The 17,802-nt window shown below is 35.8% G+C and overlaps 1 protein-coding gene across 1 annotated transcript; it reads left to right on the forward strand.

Annotated features, from left to right (window-relative positions):
- The first annotated feature begins 15,451 nt into the window (after positions 1-15,451).
- On the forward strand, positions 15,452-15,877 carry LOC149184667 (zinc finger CCCH domain-containing protein 20-like). Its single transcript, XM_089415409.1, has one exon. The coding sequence runs from the start codon at positions 15,452-15,454 to the stop codon at positions 15,875-15,877; it is 426 nt and encodes a 141-aa protein (XP_089271535.1).
- The last annotated feature ends 1,925 nt before the right edge of the window (positions 15,878-17,802 follow it).

Below are 17,802 nucleotides of genomic sequence, written 5' to 3' on the forward strand. Positions count from 1 at the left end.
AAAATAACCTCTGTTTTTTGATCACACATCTGGCTGACACTTAGAAGATTATGCTTCAATCCATCAACATACAAAACATTTCCAGCCTTGACCTTTTCTTTCAAAGGAGCAATACCTTTTCCTTTTATAGTTGCAGGAGTATCATTTCCAAAAGAAACTTTCTTTCCCTTTTCTAAAGTAGAATAAGATTCAAGTTTTTCTTTATCACCTGTCATATGTTTCGAACATCCACTGTCAATGTACCATAGATTTTCCTGTCCTTCTGCATAAAATGCTATCCCACATCTTTCTGTTTGAGGTTCCTTTATTCTCCATGTTTTGGTGCTTGTGGCTTGTTCCTTTTTCTCCTGAAACCTGCTCCTGCATTCAGAGTCTTTATGACCAAAATTATTGCAAATAGAACATTCAACTTCATTTTCAAGCACCGAAAAGTTGTTATAGGTCCTTTTTGTAATCCCTGTCATACTTCTTTGTTTTTGAGCTTCCCTAGTCATGATTGTTTTATATGCAACACATTGAGCTGCTCTGTGACCAAAGTTGTGGCAAGAAAAGCATTGTCCATTGAAGAAGCTTCTGCGGTTATTGAATCTACCAGCCAACTGATTGTAATTTCTATTTTCATCTATTCTTGAGCCAAACTGAGAAGATTTTACCTGTGGTTGGTTGTAGCTTTTGTTCATCCTTAAGGAGGATTGTCCCTGATAGTTTCTGTTTGTAATTCGTCCCTGCTTTACCTGATTATCTTCATTGTTCTTCCGCTCATTTCCTCTTGCTGCATCAAGATAACTTTTTGAGGTGGATGCTTGAGAGGTTTCTCCATTATAGCCCAAACCTGTCTTGTTTAGAGGAGACCGCTGCACACTGATAATCTCATCCAAAGTTTCAGATCCTTTGACAAATTTAAGATTAATAGCTTTTGTTTTCTCAATTTCTTTTCTGAGACCAACAATTTCACCTTCTAGTTTTTCAAGATGTTTTTCCTTTTCATCAATTTGAAATTGCAAAGTATCAATGATCACATTCTTTTCTTCTATGCCTCTCTTGAGTCTAGTGATTTCATTATAGAGATTATCCACATCTATAGCATCCTCATAATCATCATCTTCAAATGCCATTAACAGCTTATATTTATTACCTTGTTCATCTTCATCACTGTTTGATAAGCCATCACTATCTTCATGGGTGTAGTAGCTTTTCCTATTTGCACTTTGTTTCTTGTTCCATCTAGCAGGTTCTTTTCCTTTATCCTTATAAGGACATTTTGCAGCATAATGACCTACTTTCCACAAGCAAAGCATTTGAAAGGTAGCTTACCTCTGAACCTTCCAGAACCCCTTTGAAGATTTCTGACAAAATTTGATTCTTCTTCCTCTTCTTCTGGAACATGGCTTGCTTCATAGTAATCTTCTTTTCCTGATGCCTTAAAAGCAGCTTCCCTTCTGTCAGATGGACCTCCCTTTCTCATTTCATAAGCGGTTAGAATTCCATGTAGCTGAGACATAGTGAGAACACGGAGATTTTCTTTTTCTTCTATTGCAGATACTTTAGATTCAAACTTGGGGGATAAAGATCTTAGAATCTTTTGAACTACTATAGTTTCTCTTATTTCTTCACCCAAATTTTTCATACAATTAACAATCTCATCTACCCGAAGAAAATAATTAGCCACACTTTCATCATTATACATCTTGAGAGTCTCATATTGAATCCTGAGTGTTTGAAGTTTAGCTTGCTTTACCTGTTCATCTCCTTCATAGCTAGTGATCATTTTGTCCCATATTTCTTTTGCTGATTTGAAGTGCATGACCTTCATGAATTCTGTTTGAGATATACTTCCTAATAGAGTACTGACTGCTTTTGCATTTGTTTCATATGCCTTTTTCTCAGCTGGATCTGTAGGAGTAGCTGAAGGAAAAGCATAGCCTGTTTCTACAATGTCCCAAACTTCTGTACCAAGAGATTGAAGATATGCAGTAACTCTTACCTTCCAATAATTGAAATTTGTTCCATCAAAAACCGGTGGCCTGATTGATGCTTCTTTCTCGTAGTTGCTCATGATGAATGATCTTCCTTCAAGCGATCAAGCTTCTCTGAAGGACCTGCTCTGATACCAATTGTTGGAAATAATACTGAGAGGGGGGGTGAATCAGTATTATCAGATTAATCAAACTTTTCAAATGCCCAGAAACATATACGCTACTTCAGTTAAGTGAACCAGCGTGTACACGCTACTGTGACGAAGTAAAACAGCGTATAAGCAGAAAACTCACAATTTAGTTAGCTTATTCTTCAATTAAGTGCATCAGGACATTATTCATCATATTAACAGTAAACATGTGCAGTATAACAGAACAGATAAAAAGCCACACACATGAACACCAAGATATAAGGTGGAAACCCAATGTGGGTGAAAACCACCTGCTGCAAGTTGTCTCTATCTTTCTTAATATGAAACTTCAGTTTACAATCTTTTGTACTGGTGCAGCCTTATACCAGTACGCAGGCTACAACCTGCAGAAGGCTTCAACCTTCTCTCGTTCTCCAAACTTCCTTGGAAGGGAGCTCCAACCCCCTTTGCTCTTGTACTAGCCAAGATACTAGTACGTAGGTGCTGACCTACAATCTTCCTTCTTCCAGGTATCACTTTTCATACATTTTCAGACTTGGATATTCCTGAAGCACAACATTACAATCTGAAGACCACAATTCATTCAATTTCCACAACAGATCATTGAAGCATAAAACAACCAAACTTTGAATCACTGAACCACTGAACCCTGTCAATCACCAGTTACCAGAACACAGAGCAGACTACAGAACTCTGCAATAACAGTCAGACCCCACTGTAAACCCAAATCAAGCTTCAAAAGATATACGCTACTTTAATGAGCAGAACCCGCGTATACACACTTTTTTACCGAAGCCAACCTGCGTACAGATCTAAAAATAAACTTTCTCAATTTGCAGCTGTACCAGACATTAGTTAGACTCAGAACGTAACATTGCGACAATATGCAGATCTAGAAATACGCATAATCAACCATATCATGATAGTGCATTTCAAACCATTAGATCCCGATCTATCCTTAGATCTAGTCTTCCATTAACCGATGTGATCTCTCCTTGGCTTAGATCATGCAACTCAGAACCTGCATATCAGATCTCTTTCTCTCTTAGATATTCATGCCTTGTCGAAAGATGATTTTGCCTAATGATCTTCTTCTCCTTATATAACCTTAGGCCTTTCTCAATACCAAGAGCCAAAACCATAGTAACACAATACCATCAACTTTAAAACTAGGGATCGACACGCCCGTCGAGACATAATGGTCCGAAATCATAGGCACAACTTCCAAGGACTAACCACCATGAACCAAAGGAACCTTTCCACATACACGCGCTTTTTCTGAATCGAACTAGCGTGTACACGCGACTTGGGCTTAACGAAACGGCGTGTATGAGCTTCCTTGGCATGCTGTACTGAGATCTGTCTTCTGATTAAGTTGCCATCACCTGTACCAACCTCTGAGCACCTGTACCATCTACTGAGTGAGTTGCCATCAAGGACAACACTTGAATCATAATGCCAACAAAAGCCTCCCAGAAAAATTATGCTAGAAAAAATCACCACAAGTCTACATGGTGGGAAGGAGCACAAAAAGAACACAACTCTGTCATCAAAGAAGAATACTCTCGAGAAAATTTTGAATCACAAGAAATTGGGCAAGAAAGAAACAACTCTCAGGAAAAGCAGGGGGAAAGACCCGCCCAACAACAAAAGAGTGAACTCGACAACCCCTCAAGCATCAACAGTTATGAGGATTCGAATACCGCACAAACTAAATCTTAATTTTAACAGCAAAGCAGATCTCCTAGACCAAACTTATTCTCCGACTATCTTCAAAAGGAAGAACACAATAGATCGCGAAGCTAAGACCGCAATGTCCCAAGAACCAGAAGAGATGAAGGAGATGCAAGATAAAGAAAGTTGGAATACCATAGAGAAAAAAAATAAAGCTACAACACCAATCTCGCCAAGAAAGACGAGGAGCCAGACAATTAAAAACTAAGACAATTATAGGTTTAATAGACCAATTTGGTCTCAGTGGACGTTAACCACCATCATCATCATTATGATGGATTTACTCCTTCAATTTAGATATTCCCTAGATGTAGCAAACCACTTCTTACCTACCAAACGTTAGATGAATACAATTGTTAGAGATGATACCTTCAAGTAGCTTGTATGGGTTACTTGGATAAACCCTTTAGGTGGGTTACACTTGAATATGGCCTTCTATATTGAGCACTTCATGTTTATTGAGAGATGGAATCATTGTTCTTCCTTGTTACACACTTCACCGTTAGATGCAAATTATTTCTAACTACCTAGGTCAATTCAAAGTTGGCTCTCATAGACTATGGGTTGGGATTGATTAATGAGATAACATTAGGAGAATTTTGAGGTAAAAAATGGTCCTCAATTTGAAAAATGTATTAACAAAATCAACTTTAGAAGAACCGACAAGATTCATGATGATTATTCCATAAATGATGTAACATCACCCAACCCCCTCAAGGCGTTTCTAAGGTAATGGGGTTCCTAGACTTGATGTCCATGATTACTTTATGGAAATGGAGTTTTGAAAAATCCTCTTACTTCGGCCACCTTGAAACTTGTTTTCGAGATCACCATCTCCTTCTATGTGTCCAGATTTTCAAATGATATATATTTCATCAAAATCCAAGCTTTGGATAGAACATTGCCTATTTGATGATTTTACATTCAAAGAACCACATCAACACCGTACTAGTTCCATATAGTAAACATGTACAATTTCTTTGCCCTTGTGTCCCCATTGTACAATGCCACATCAACTTCATGTGGTTGACACATGGCATTCCCTTCTCACATGTTGACATTGCTTAGGGCCACATCCCCAAGAAGGCATGTCAACATACTAGCCTCATCCAGATTTGAGATTTCATTATAACCACACTTTAACAATTCTCTAGATATCTGCTTAATCTGGATTTCCAAGACCCCGGATCCATCAAAGAATTCAAAAAAAATTGGATCTACCTAGATCTAGGAAAACACTCCTTCAACCAGGATAACATCTGAATATGGGGAAATTAAAAAGTCACCATTAACAAAAATGCAAAATTTCCATATTTCTGGTAACAGGAACATCTACTAATTCATGTCACTACTATAGGGCTTCCGCCTGGGCCTCCACTTCTATCTTGTTGCACCTCTAATCCATCTCAAGACTACCACACTGGTATGCCACATCAAAAATACATATGTTATCTCTTAGAAAAAACCCTAGTTGCGAGAAAAACTCTAAGGTAACCTCGAACCTCTTTGAGGTTGAAAGATGACCCTTCAACCTTGAGAGGGATCTCTCCCTAAAGTCAACTACTCAAGGTCACTATAGTAGAAGATTTGCAATTGAGTCTTATGGCCAGATTTATTGAAGAATGATTGAATTTGGTTGGATTGTGTGAAAATACTACCATTGGGCATGGAGTCTGACAAAAGCAGGGTAGTGATAATTCCTTTGACACTTTAAGGAATTTGGACGTAAATGAAGGAAATTACTACAATGGTTAAGTTAACAACATTTATTAAATGCCTGAGAATAAAGAAAAAGGAACATAAACATATGAATCCCAATTTCAGACACTTAGTATTTCAGACATGAGGAAATATAAAATGAAGAAGAGACAGACAAGGAATCATAACACAATTATTTTTTTAAATTGCTCATGAAGATTGTTTTCATTAAGATCTACTCAATAATACACAAGGGATGATATATCTCAAATAAAACTCAACTCTTTCTTCTTCTGCAGTCTTTTCTTATATAGATAATACAATAAATGAAACAGGTTTGTAACTCAAAATTAATTATAGTAATCCATTAATAGCAGTATATCTCTTAGGTGCATGCATTTGAAAATATCTTTAAACATATCAAGTTTTTCAAATCAAAACAAATCGCTGAAAACTATGTTGAAAATGGGGCTGAGAAAATGTATCATGGTTGTGCTTCGCTCGATGTAGATGAGGCCTTGTCATCCTTCAAAAAAAGGCTTTTGTTGTAGCTCCTGCCTTCTCGTATATCCCTACTGCAAATCGTTGATAATGTCGTTGTCAACCCTTTAGCTGTCAGAACTGATGATTTCATTGACGGGCCGACTGTCAGCGTTTTCATTCAAGTTGTTCTTCTGAAATGCGCTGACAATGACAATATCAGCGTTTCTATGCAAAATACGTTGATAATGAAAATATTAGCATTTTTTGCAAAATGCGTTGATAATGAAAATATCAGCGATCTCTTGCGCTTTCCTGTGCTTATATGCTGACAGCTGCTTGATAAAAAATTCACTCTGATAGTGAAAGATCAAAATTGAAAAAGATAGCTACCAACCTCTCAGCTAAGGGTATTGGCTTCTTCCAGTAAAACGTCCACCTTATCCATCCTCTGCCTCTTGCTTTGTCTAGTTTCCATGGGGATTTTCTTCTTGGTTGCCTTTGTTTTCCTGGACCTCTTTGAACTTGAATCTTTCCCTTTATTTATAATCAGGTCCTTTAGTGGAACATTGTCCACGTCTATGAACTCTTTGGCAAGGTCCTGGTCTTTCTTCAACTTTATCTTCAACCTTAATTTGTTTAAGGGCCTAGTGTGAGGTCTTCTTTAGCTAGAACTTATTCATCATGGGGTTTATTGTCAACCCTCTTTCCTTTGTTTTGCTCTGTTGGTTGGCTTTCTGAAGGGGAGCCTTCAGAGTGTAGATTTTTAGCATGTGAGGAACTCAAAGTAGGATGGTCTTCAATAGAATGTATCTTCCTAAGCCTATCACTTCTTCTACAATAGACCTTGGGTATTTTAGGAACATAAAGTGAGGATTTGTCTTCCTTCTTTTGTCTTCTAGTTTGCACAGTTGGGGTGCCCTGAGAGGAGGTTCCTTCTTGAGGGTTTTTGACATGTTTGGTTCCCTTCGTCCTTCCTCATTTAGACTTGGGGGGCTGGGTTTGAAACCCTCCCCAGAACAAGAAATGGCTCCACATTCTTCCAGCCTTTTCCAATTGATTTTCAATTAATAACTTGATTAAAGATTTGTGATAGATGAAATGTGGAGATGGGTCCATTCGAGCTTGAACCCGAGAAACCATGTGCTTGAGACTTTCTAACAAAAAATAACATGTATTCATTCTTACTTGTCCTGCTAGATGAGCTAAGAAATAGAAATGGTATAATTTACCCAGTTAAAATTCCCATCACATGTGAAATATGACTAGGTAATGCGTAGCAACCCATGCCATTTATCTTCGAACCAAGACCTCTACACCCCTGCTTTCCAATTTCTTCCCTTGAACTCAACCTTTAGGAAGAAAGGAACATCGATCCTAGCCACGACATGGTTTCTAAAGACATTTTATCCATATGTGGGCAGAGCCGCAACATTTGCAACCAACTCCTCTGTCACTTGGAACTAAATGCCTCCAACCTCCACACGTTGACCATCGAAACCATGGGCAAATGCTTTAGTAGCCTCGTCATGGAAATCAATGCATCATCGGAAAAAATTGACCCACCCGGCTTGTCAAAAATGCTACTATCATGACCTTTTGGCTTGCTTCTATTTAGCTTCCGGCTTTTTCCCATTATCTTTACAGTTTGGTGATTATGCAGATGAGAGACCGGGATTCAATCATGTATCTCCATCGAGTAGCTTGAACCGAACAACATTCCAACGATAAAGTTAACAAAACTTACAAATGAAAAGGTGAAATTACTTATGCGAGAAAAAACAATGATATTTCAGGCATAATAAGTGATTGACAGGTGAAATAATGCTTTAACCCTTCGATAATTACAAAACCACATCATACCTGTTCGATGGTGGAAAACCTTCTTTTCAACACGTACCTTTCACCTTTAGATTTATCGTGGCATGACCAGGCAATTATTATTTCGTTGATGACATGGAACATGTTAGCGCATTTCAAAAATTGAAATTCAAATTTCAAGTTTGGCGTTGATACTCCAATTATCAACATTATTTCTTGTTTATACAAATATTTCATTGGCACTATAATTGTCAGCATTTAAAAAATTTCAAACTTAACTAAACGTGATAACAACATCAACATATCATGTCATCCAAAACTAGTCCACATGCCATGTCAGCATGCCACATCTAAATTCACCTATCTGCAAGGTTTGGATTACTCACATATACTCCATATATCTTTTGTGTGGTCTATTGTGCTCGCAACAAGAATCCAGGTTTTTGTTGAAGTGTGTGTGTATATATATGAATGAAAACATTATGACTTGATGGAATCAGTGTTTCACCAACTAGAACAACAATTTCAAAAATGTCACAAGGGTGTGCTAAGTTCCTTCAACAATAAAATATTTAAAATAACATCAATAATATCAAAAACATATTATAATAAAGAAATAATTTTTAAAATAACAATCGAGGGACAACACAATTAATGATAACTGTGAAAATGAAGTGTTATGTGTAATTCACCTGTGTTTACCAAAGAAACTTAATTATTAAAACAAACTTATTTTTTAAACTTTGTATTGAGTTGAGAGACTCATTCTACCGTGGCCTACTATGATGTGAAAAGATTTCCGTTTGTCATCAAAGTTGAAATTTTGCTCATATCGGCCAAAAAAAAATAAAAAAATAAATAACTATACAAAACATTTAATGTCAGGTCATAAAAAAATTTGCATGTGAAGAAATTGGATCCCTCTCGGCTCATATTAGATTCGTATTTAAAATGAATCTATGTCTGTTCTACAGCCAAATATGAGGTGTAAGGGTTTTCGTCATCAAAGTTGAAATTTTGCTCATGTTAGCCAAAACATTTTATTTTTTATATCTAAAAATTAAACAAATTAAATAATTATACAAAACATTTAAATAATATTGACTCATAAAAAAATTTGCACGTGAAAAAATTGGATCCCTCTCGGTTCATGTTAAATCCGTATTAAAATAAATCTATATCAGTAATATTAAAACTATAAATAAATTTAATGATTTTGATTGTATTAAAATAAATCTATATTGGTAATATTAAAACTATAAATAAATTCAATGATTTTGATTGTTTATTGCTAGGTAGACGTAAAAACCTAAACATGCAAACTTAAATGTAAACGTCAACATAAATATAAACGTAATGTTTAACATTTAACGTTTTTAATCGGCCCTATTTAAAAATCAATCTAAGTATTATTATGTATAAACATATTATAAATCTAAAATATAAAGAGGTTTACTAACACTAAAAAAGATGTATGTTAAATAAATAAAACTTTTTTTTTAATATTTACTCCACAATGCTAAATAAATAAAATTATAAATCTTATGGGCCAAATACCATGGGACAAATAATTATTAATACCATGGGCCAAATTATTATTAATACCATGCAATTAAATATTATTAACCCTAATATTAATATTAAAATATTATTATTATTAACTTTAGATTAATACAATATTAAATTTGTTATATTATAATATACATTAATATATCACGATATATATTAACTCTAATATATATGGGAGGAGTGAGAAAGGTAGAGAAGGGTAAGAAAGGGAGAGGAAGACACAAAGATGGAGGGGGGAAGGGAGAGGTTAGAGAAGGAGAGAGGGAGCAAGATAGTGAGAGGATTGGAGGGCAGAGAGAGAGAGACGGGGAAAGAGAGAGGAAGGTAGGAGAGAAAGGGAGAGAGAGGAAGGATGAGAGAGACAACTTGCGAGAGAGGAGGAAAGAGGGAGGGATAGAGAGATGGTGTCACAAATCCATGTATCATAAATAGTAAAACAAAAAAAAATTATGTGAAAAGACATTCTTGGTGATAGTAAAAAATTCAATTATCAATATGATGGTGTCACTTTACCTTTACCCTTTCATTTCAATATTTAGCATAAGTATTGAGCTTATTATATTTCGAATCATTAAGTTAATACAATACACATCTAACTATACAGAGTTGGTAAATTAATGCTGTGTACCGCCTTAACGATAACCCTCCGTTATTTTAAAATTTTGGCGAACTATTTACCACTGCATTTAATTTCTTTCGGGCGACATGACTGCCCAAGGTCTGGAGTCTTCCGTTGCGCTCCAGTTGGCCCTCCTGGCCTTGGTGAATGCTCCTCATCCACGGTGGTCCTGCTTGCTTTGCATCGGGTGTGCATCGGACGGTAGGGGTTGATTGAGTCCTCCTATGCCTTGATGCGGTCTTATCTCCTCAGTATTTCTTCGTCAAGGGTTTTGGAATTCTTTTGCCCAGGTTAGAGCGACTACCTTATGACATGGTGGTTTTGTGCTTCGTTTGCAGCCCTTTCCCACTTTCCAATGCATTTAACTCTGTTGGTTTTGTCCATGGTAGAATTCCAGCGTCTCTATCAGTGCTCAGCTACAAGGCGACATCCTGGATTCCTGTTTCTCTCACGTAAATAAATTTGGGTATATTTACAAGGTTTATGGCTTACCTCTTAAATTCTTAATTGTTGATGGTTTATAACTCTACAATTTTCTGCCCAGGTCAGATTTGGAGGGTTTCATTGCGAAATTGGAAAGAAGCTAGGGTTCGAGCCTCGGATTCAGCCGACAATTCCTAGAGGAAAGAAGCCATGCCTAACTACCGGGTACAGTGTTTAGCCGAGAGGCATTCCACCTAGTCTTTAGATGATAATGTAGGGTCTGTTGCAGTTGTCAAAACTTCTCATTAAGATTGGTACCTTGTCTCAAGGCTATTAATGGACTTATTTTGTAGTTTTATACGAACTTAGTCTTTTCCTTAAACATTTGTTGAATTATTTTGGTCGATGTTGGTTAACATGTTTTGGAAGGTAGGCCCTGGGGTTTATTACTCGAACCCAAGTCGAAGTTAGGTTTCCATTTTATGCTTTAGTAGAACTGGAGTTATGGAGAGGCAAGCTTCTTTCCATGGAGACGAGCCCTCTCGAATCTGGTTGTATTTATATATTTATATTAAAATTTTATTCACTAGTTATTTTTGTTTCCAGACTTTCCTTCCATGTTTCATAGTCGCTTGTAGATTTGTTTTCCTCTGGTCGATGTCGTGATTATTACTTGGTCTACTACTAGATTCAAGTTCATCTTTTATAGCTGAATAGAAGTGGTGTTATACCCAGTTTTATAATGATTTGCAAACCTTCACGACTGTATTTTCGTATTTGGGGTGGCCATTAGGGTTTTGAACCCTTATCTGGTTTGGAACTACGCTTTCATTCCGAGTGTACTGATGGTATTTCGCTAAATACAATTGTAATGCTTAACCCCTGTTGTGCTATCGATGTTCTGCAGTATTTTGTTTATGGTATTTCTTAATTGTATGGAAACTTTGTTATGTTCTTTACTACCATATCGTGACAGCCTTAAACAAGGTTATTCTATTCTTTTCCTTTAGGAGCTCACTAAAGTCAGAATGGCGTTCTTCCAGAATGAAGGTTATTATTTGATGTTTTCCTATATAGCTATTCCGTATGTTAGAATTTAGTAGTTTATTCTTTTTGCACAGAACAATATGGAATTCCTTCATTAACCAAATATGATTTATATTCTCGAACAAAGTAGTAGGAAATAATTCTAGTAAAGAAACTAGGCTTTCAATTCTTGAATGGGGCAGTAGGAACTATTCTTGTTAACAGTTTTTACTCTTTTTTTTATTTAAAAGAACAGAGCAATACGGATTTCTCCCGTTTATGTCTAATTAAACCATGTATTTAATAGAATCACTGGTTCCTACATTAATATAATAATTGTTGTACCTATACAACACGAGATTTTACTTATCTGAATATTTTGCAAAGGTCTGCTATCGAACCTTAACTTTTGTTGCTTTCTTCCTCCCAATCGTGAGACTGCCGTAACCAACTTGTCTCCCCCCGAGCTGTAACCAGCTTGTCTCCCCCCAAGTTGTTCCTCACATGCAGGAACTGTCTTTTTGAGACCATAGTCTCTCTTTTTCAACTATCTGGTACAAACTAGACTTAGCTTCAGAAAACTACATGACATCTCAGCGCAGAATTCCCCTTTTCAATCTTCATCCTTGTTCTTTTCTTTGATCTCAGATACCCGTATCCTCTTGATCTTTTCTTGAGACTAAATCTTCAAGAAATTAGTTAGGAACAAGTAACTACCAACCTAACTACTTGACATGTAAAAAAAATATTTACATATAATTGTCATTCCATTTTCCACATAACTTAACCTAAATTGATAATTATATAACTTATAATAATGTTCAATTTGTTTAGTCTGCAGTAAATTAAATATTTACAATTTACTAGGGATATCACAAATGGAGTTGTAGGGGAAGAGAGGGAAGGAAGAAGAAAGAGATAGAGAGTGAGAAGTGGAGAGAGATAGGAAGTGAGAAGGGAGATATTGAGAGAGAGAGTGTATGTTTATGGGAGAGATAAAGAGACAAAAAAGGAGAGATAGAGATGGGGGGAGAAGGAGAGAGAAGGAGAGAGGGATGTATATAGTAACATAGTTGGACATAGAGAGAGAGAGAGGGAGTGATGGGGGAAGAGATATAGGAGAGAAAGGGAGAGAGAGGAAGAACGAGAGACATGACTTGAGAGAGAGGAGGAGAGTGATGGGGGAAGAGAGAGGATTAGAGGGCAAAGAGGGAGAAAGAGAGAGAGATATGGGGGAAGAGAGAGGGAGGTAGGAGAGAAAGGGAGAGAGAGGAAGTACGAGAGAGTGAACTTGAGAGAGAGGAGGAGAGAGGGAGGGAAGAATAAATACATAGAGAGTGAGAATGGGGGAGAGAAGGAGAGAGGAGAGAGGGAGGGTTATAGTAACAGTGTTGGAGGGTGAAGAGAGAGAGAGAGAGAGTGAGGAAGGAAGAGAGAGAGGATGTGAGAGAGTGGAGAGAGGGAGGGAAAGAGAGATGGAGTTGGAGGGTGAGAGAGAGAGAGGTAAGAAGAAAGAAATAGGGAGTGAAAGGTGGAGAGAGAGGGGGAGTGATAAGGAAGATGGAGAGAGAGGGAAAGAGGACAGTAAGAGGGAAGAGAGATAGAAGCGGGGGAGAGGGAGAGAAGGGGAAGAGAGAGGGAGAGGAGGGAGGGATAGATAGATATATTGGATAAAGAGAGTGTATGTCTTGGGGGTGATATATAGAGACAAAGGGAGATAGAGATATAGATGGAAAGTGAAGGGAGGGAAGAAGAGAGAGATGGAGAGAGGGAGGGAGAGATAGAGATATTGATAGATATGGAGTGAGAGAGTGTGCGTGTTTGGGGGATTGAGAGAGAGAGACAAAGAAGGAGAAATGGAGGGAGATATAGATATAGATGGAGGGGGGACAGAGGGAAGAAGATTTCTTGCAATAGATGCATTGATTTCAGTGTAGATGGTGTTTTCTTATCATATTTGATTGCTTGCAATAGATGCATTGATTTTAGTTTAGATGTTGATTTCTAATGATATTTGATTGCTTGCACTAGATGCATTGAGGTTTGCACCTTGAGAGGTTTGATCCCTCTCGGTGCTTGATAGATCAGGAGTTAAGATGGATCTAGGCTAGTCAAATAATAATTTTGATAAACCATCTTAGTCGTGATTTTAACAATGTGAAAAGTATTCACTAATATCACTCTATGAAATTATAGGACGATACAAATTCAAAATGACATATATTTAAATTAAATTAAATAACTCATGATGTGACGTTAATGAAGTAGTCTAAGATAAAACCATTTTACCATGGCTATAAAATTAATACTATATTATGAAATTTTAAAATTTCCTTACTTTTACTTTGATTAAAAATAAAAATCATTATTATAATATTAAAAATATTCACATCATAAGTAATTCTCTAATGTGATTTCTACCACAAAACTTTGCTTAATATTAAAAAAGTGAAATAAAATAATAATAATAATATTTTTATTTTAAGATAATATATCTATATCTATATATATAATTGAAATAAGTCAACCTAATGTGATCCAATATTATTACATTATTATATTTAAAAATATATATAAAAACAATCGAGAATGTTTTTTAAAATAATATTTAATTTTAAACGGGCTATTAAGAAATAACCATTTCATATACATTTTTTATTTTTATTTTTTTTTTTATTTTATTTTTTTTTTTTTTTTTTTTTCCGAAGGTGGCAAAACCTATCAAACTCAGGTGTCAAACCAACAGTGAGGACAGCCATCTCTGGCTGTTATCCGCGAATGTCGGTTTGACTCATCACCGTTATCAAGGAAAACCACGCCACCTGTAATAACCCGCTGGTGGTCCGTAAGGGAGCAGGCTTTCACTCCTGCCAGATGCCTCTGGGTCTTGGGCCGTTAACCTGTTTCCTTACGTCCGAGGAAGACGAGCTCTTAGCCAAGCAGAAGCAGTTTTACGGCATACTCCAGGCCGATATACATTTTTTAATTAAAATAAAAGCAATTTGTAATAATAATAATATTATAAGAATTAATGAAGTTAAAGTGTATAGAATATATTAAAACTACAGAAATAGAATAAGAATATTCATTAAAATAAGTTTATTATTCTTATTCTTATTCATATCATAATTAATTAATTAATTAAAATTTTAAAAATTAAATTAAGAATTTAAATATTTAAAATAAAATAAATAAATATATTATTAAAATAAATTTAATATTTTTATTAAAATAAAATAAATTAATTAATTAAAATTTAAAATTATATTAAGAATTTTTTAATTAAAAATTATGTGCCAGGTGTTAAAATAATTATATGCCAGATGTCAAACTGATATCAAAAGTGTAGACGAACAGATTGATTAAAAAAAAGGCCTATATTAGGCCTTTTTTTTAATCAATATGTTCGTCCACACTTTTGATATCAGTTTGACATCTGGCATATAATTATTTTAACACTTGGCACATAATTTTTTAGGCTCAGCTTCACATTTGGCTCGTGTTCTCCGCAAATCTGCCCTGCAGTCTTGCAAAATAGTAAATGCACCTACAGAAATTTTTGTTGCACAACCAACCGCTATTTGCCCATGACGCTATTAAACAGACTCCTTGCCGGGTCAAATTACATTTGGAATTTTACTTGTGTTATCGTTCCTGTTTCTCAGTTCCCTGCACTGTGAATTATCTTCGGTCCAATTTCAATCATTGTTGACGTGTAGAGCGGCCCTTGTCACAGAGCACAGAGCAACCGGTTTCAATCATCGCTGACATGCAGAGCGACCCTCGTCACAGAGCACAGAGAAAATTTCAGTCAGCTTCAACCAAGAAACCAAAACATCAATTTTCTGCAAAGTGTTTTTTGCTCTATTCAGTCTGGTTGCAACTCTTAACATGATGATGAAGCCTCTGGCAAAGGGGAGGTACATCATCATCATGTAGAGAGAATTGCCTTAATGCCTTTTGAAGCTTCAAGGGGGTTAGCAAGCCCAAGGCTTATGAATTTATCTGATACTACTTCCCAGCTGCAGCCAATGGTGGAGCTTATTAATTCACTACAGAGTTTGAGGATGAAGGAATCCTCTGTACCTTCAGGGCTACAATTTCAACCCCAAATGCTCAATGGTGGTGGTGGGCATGGATCTCCAAGGGTTTCGAAGCTGCGACATTGTGTCATTCAAAGCCTCCCCTGCACACCAACTCACTCAGAAACCGCAGAGGATGTGGGTGACGGGTTTGAAGAGCCTGTTCAGAGGGTCGAATCTGGTAAAGACTTGAGGGCAAAGATATACATAAGGCTTATGAGAGAAAATATCAATCAGTACTCTTCTTCATCAGCTGAGTCACCAGATGTAGGTTGGGTGAATGAGCTTGTTAAGTAATGGATTCACGGTTTTAGGTTTTTCGTCATTCGCAGGTACTAATCCTTTGATGAATTCGTAATTTTATTTTGATTGTTTTTCATATTTGTAGAAATTGGGGACTTCAGTGGTTTTTACCTGGAGCCATGAGAATTGTGTTGCATGGCCGAGTTCACCATGGGGAAAAGAAATACTAAACCTGGGGAATGTATAGATGAATATGGGTTGACCTAATCATAAATTTACAAGTTGATATCTATTGAGCTATAGTGCAAAGTGACAGTGAGTTTTTGTGAGGGCAATGATGTCGGCCCTCTGTATTTTTCCCTGGCCAACAAGTTGCACATATATTTTGGCAGATGGTAGGTCACTGGCTGGGCAGAGCCTGCCTTCTGTTAATTTGAATATCATGTTATATTACATAGAATGCTGCTTGCCTCATCTAGATGCAGAGAATACTTAATTTTTTATCTGTAGGTGTTTTCTGAGTCTCATTTATAGTGGTGATTTTCTCACAATGATTGAACCTCTTTTATGTTTAATGGTTTCTTTAAATAATTTTATGCAAGTACTGTGACGTTAAGCTTTTATATTTATATGTTTAATGGTTTCCTTCATTAATTCTACGCAAGCACTGTGACTTTGAGTTTTTATATTTATTAGAAAGCTATTGACTTTATTTAGACGCAGATCACATATGAATTTTTAATCTCTATATTGTACTTTAGATGTTCTGAATCTAATTTTAGTGTAGTATTGGTATGAAAATGACACTATACTAATGTTCTGTTCTAGGGTTTCCTAAAATTATTAAAATGATGTAGTGTAAACTTGTAACATAATGAGTGGAGATGAATTAAAGTTTCTTTCTTATTATTTAGAGTGATTTCTCCTTTTTAGGTTGGGAGTTAGGCTAAAATTTTTATTTTTATTTTAGGGTTTGATTTCTCCTGTGGGGCGGGGCCAGATGTGAATATATGCCCTGATTAGTAGGGACTTGGTTGTGATGGGATGTACAATATCCTTGAATTTAGATAAAAAGGATATTCCAAATTTTTTAGTCTAGCATAAGTATAATCTTTTGATCTATAACTAGTAACTTCAAATGAAAACGATTAAACTTTAGACCTATACTCTACTTTAGACTTGTACTCTGTGTAACGTGTAACTTTGATTGGAAATGAATATATTCTAGTTTTTTCGAATGGAAATGAACAAATTCCATTCTTTATGGAATCAAATTTTAGAAGTTCGAATTAGTCTTATAAATTCTGTTAACGATGGTGATTGGTTTTTTATAATGGTGTGAAATTCCGTGAAGCATGGAGCTGGAGCGAATTCGTTGTAACGGTGGGCTTTTGAATTGCATTTTATTCTATTTGTCGAGACGGTTTTGTTTTATCTGAAACTTCTTGAATGGCCTAAGTAGCTCTCACCTTTGTGATTCATTCGACACTGACTCATTTTTTGTAGTGTGAGGTGTTAGAAAACATTCCTTTATCAACATTGGTCTTCCATTACAGTGAGTTTTAGTCTTGTTTTAAAGCAACAAATGAATTTGATGGGGAAATTTTCTAAAAGCTCCATTGGGTTATAATCATCTCATAAACTTTGTGAACATTGGTTTTCCATTACTGTGAGTATTTGTCTTCTTTAGAAAAGAAGCAGCATATGGGTTTGGTGGAGAAATCATCTCTTAAACTAAATTTTTTATTTTTATATCATAAAAATCTTCGAGGTACATATCTTCGTGTTTAAGATTGTTTTATTTAAAACAAATAGAAATTAATATAGATATATATATATATATCCCCAGAATCAAATTTTTGTAAGCACTTTTACGATGTCAAAATTTTACAATCTAAATGAATGTTTTGATATTTGGAGGTATATTTGATAAAGTGTTTCGATATTTGAGATGTATATTTGATAAGCTTAACATCAAG

The sequence above is a fragment of the Pinus tabuliformis genome, chromosome 3_2 (genome assembly GCF_031772625.1).
Source record: "Pinus tabuliformis cultivar Carrire ecotype Pingquan chromosome 3_2, CPIR1, whole genome shotgun sequence".
NCBI classification, from domain to species: domain Eukaryota; kingdom Viridiplantae; phylum Streptophyta; class Pinopsida; order Pinales; family Pinaceae; genus Pinus; species Pinus tabuliformis.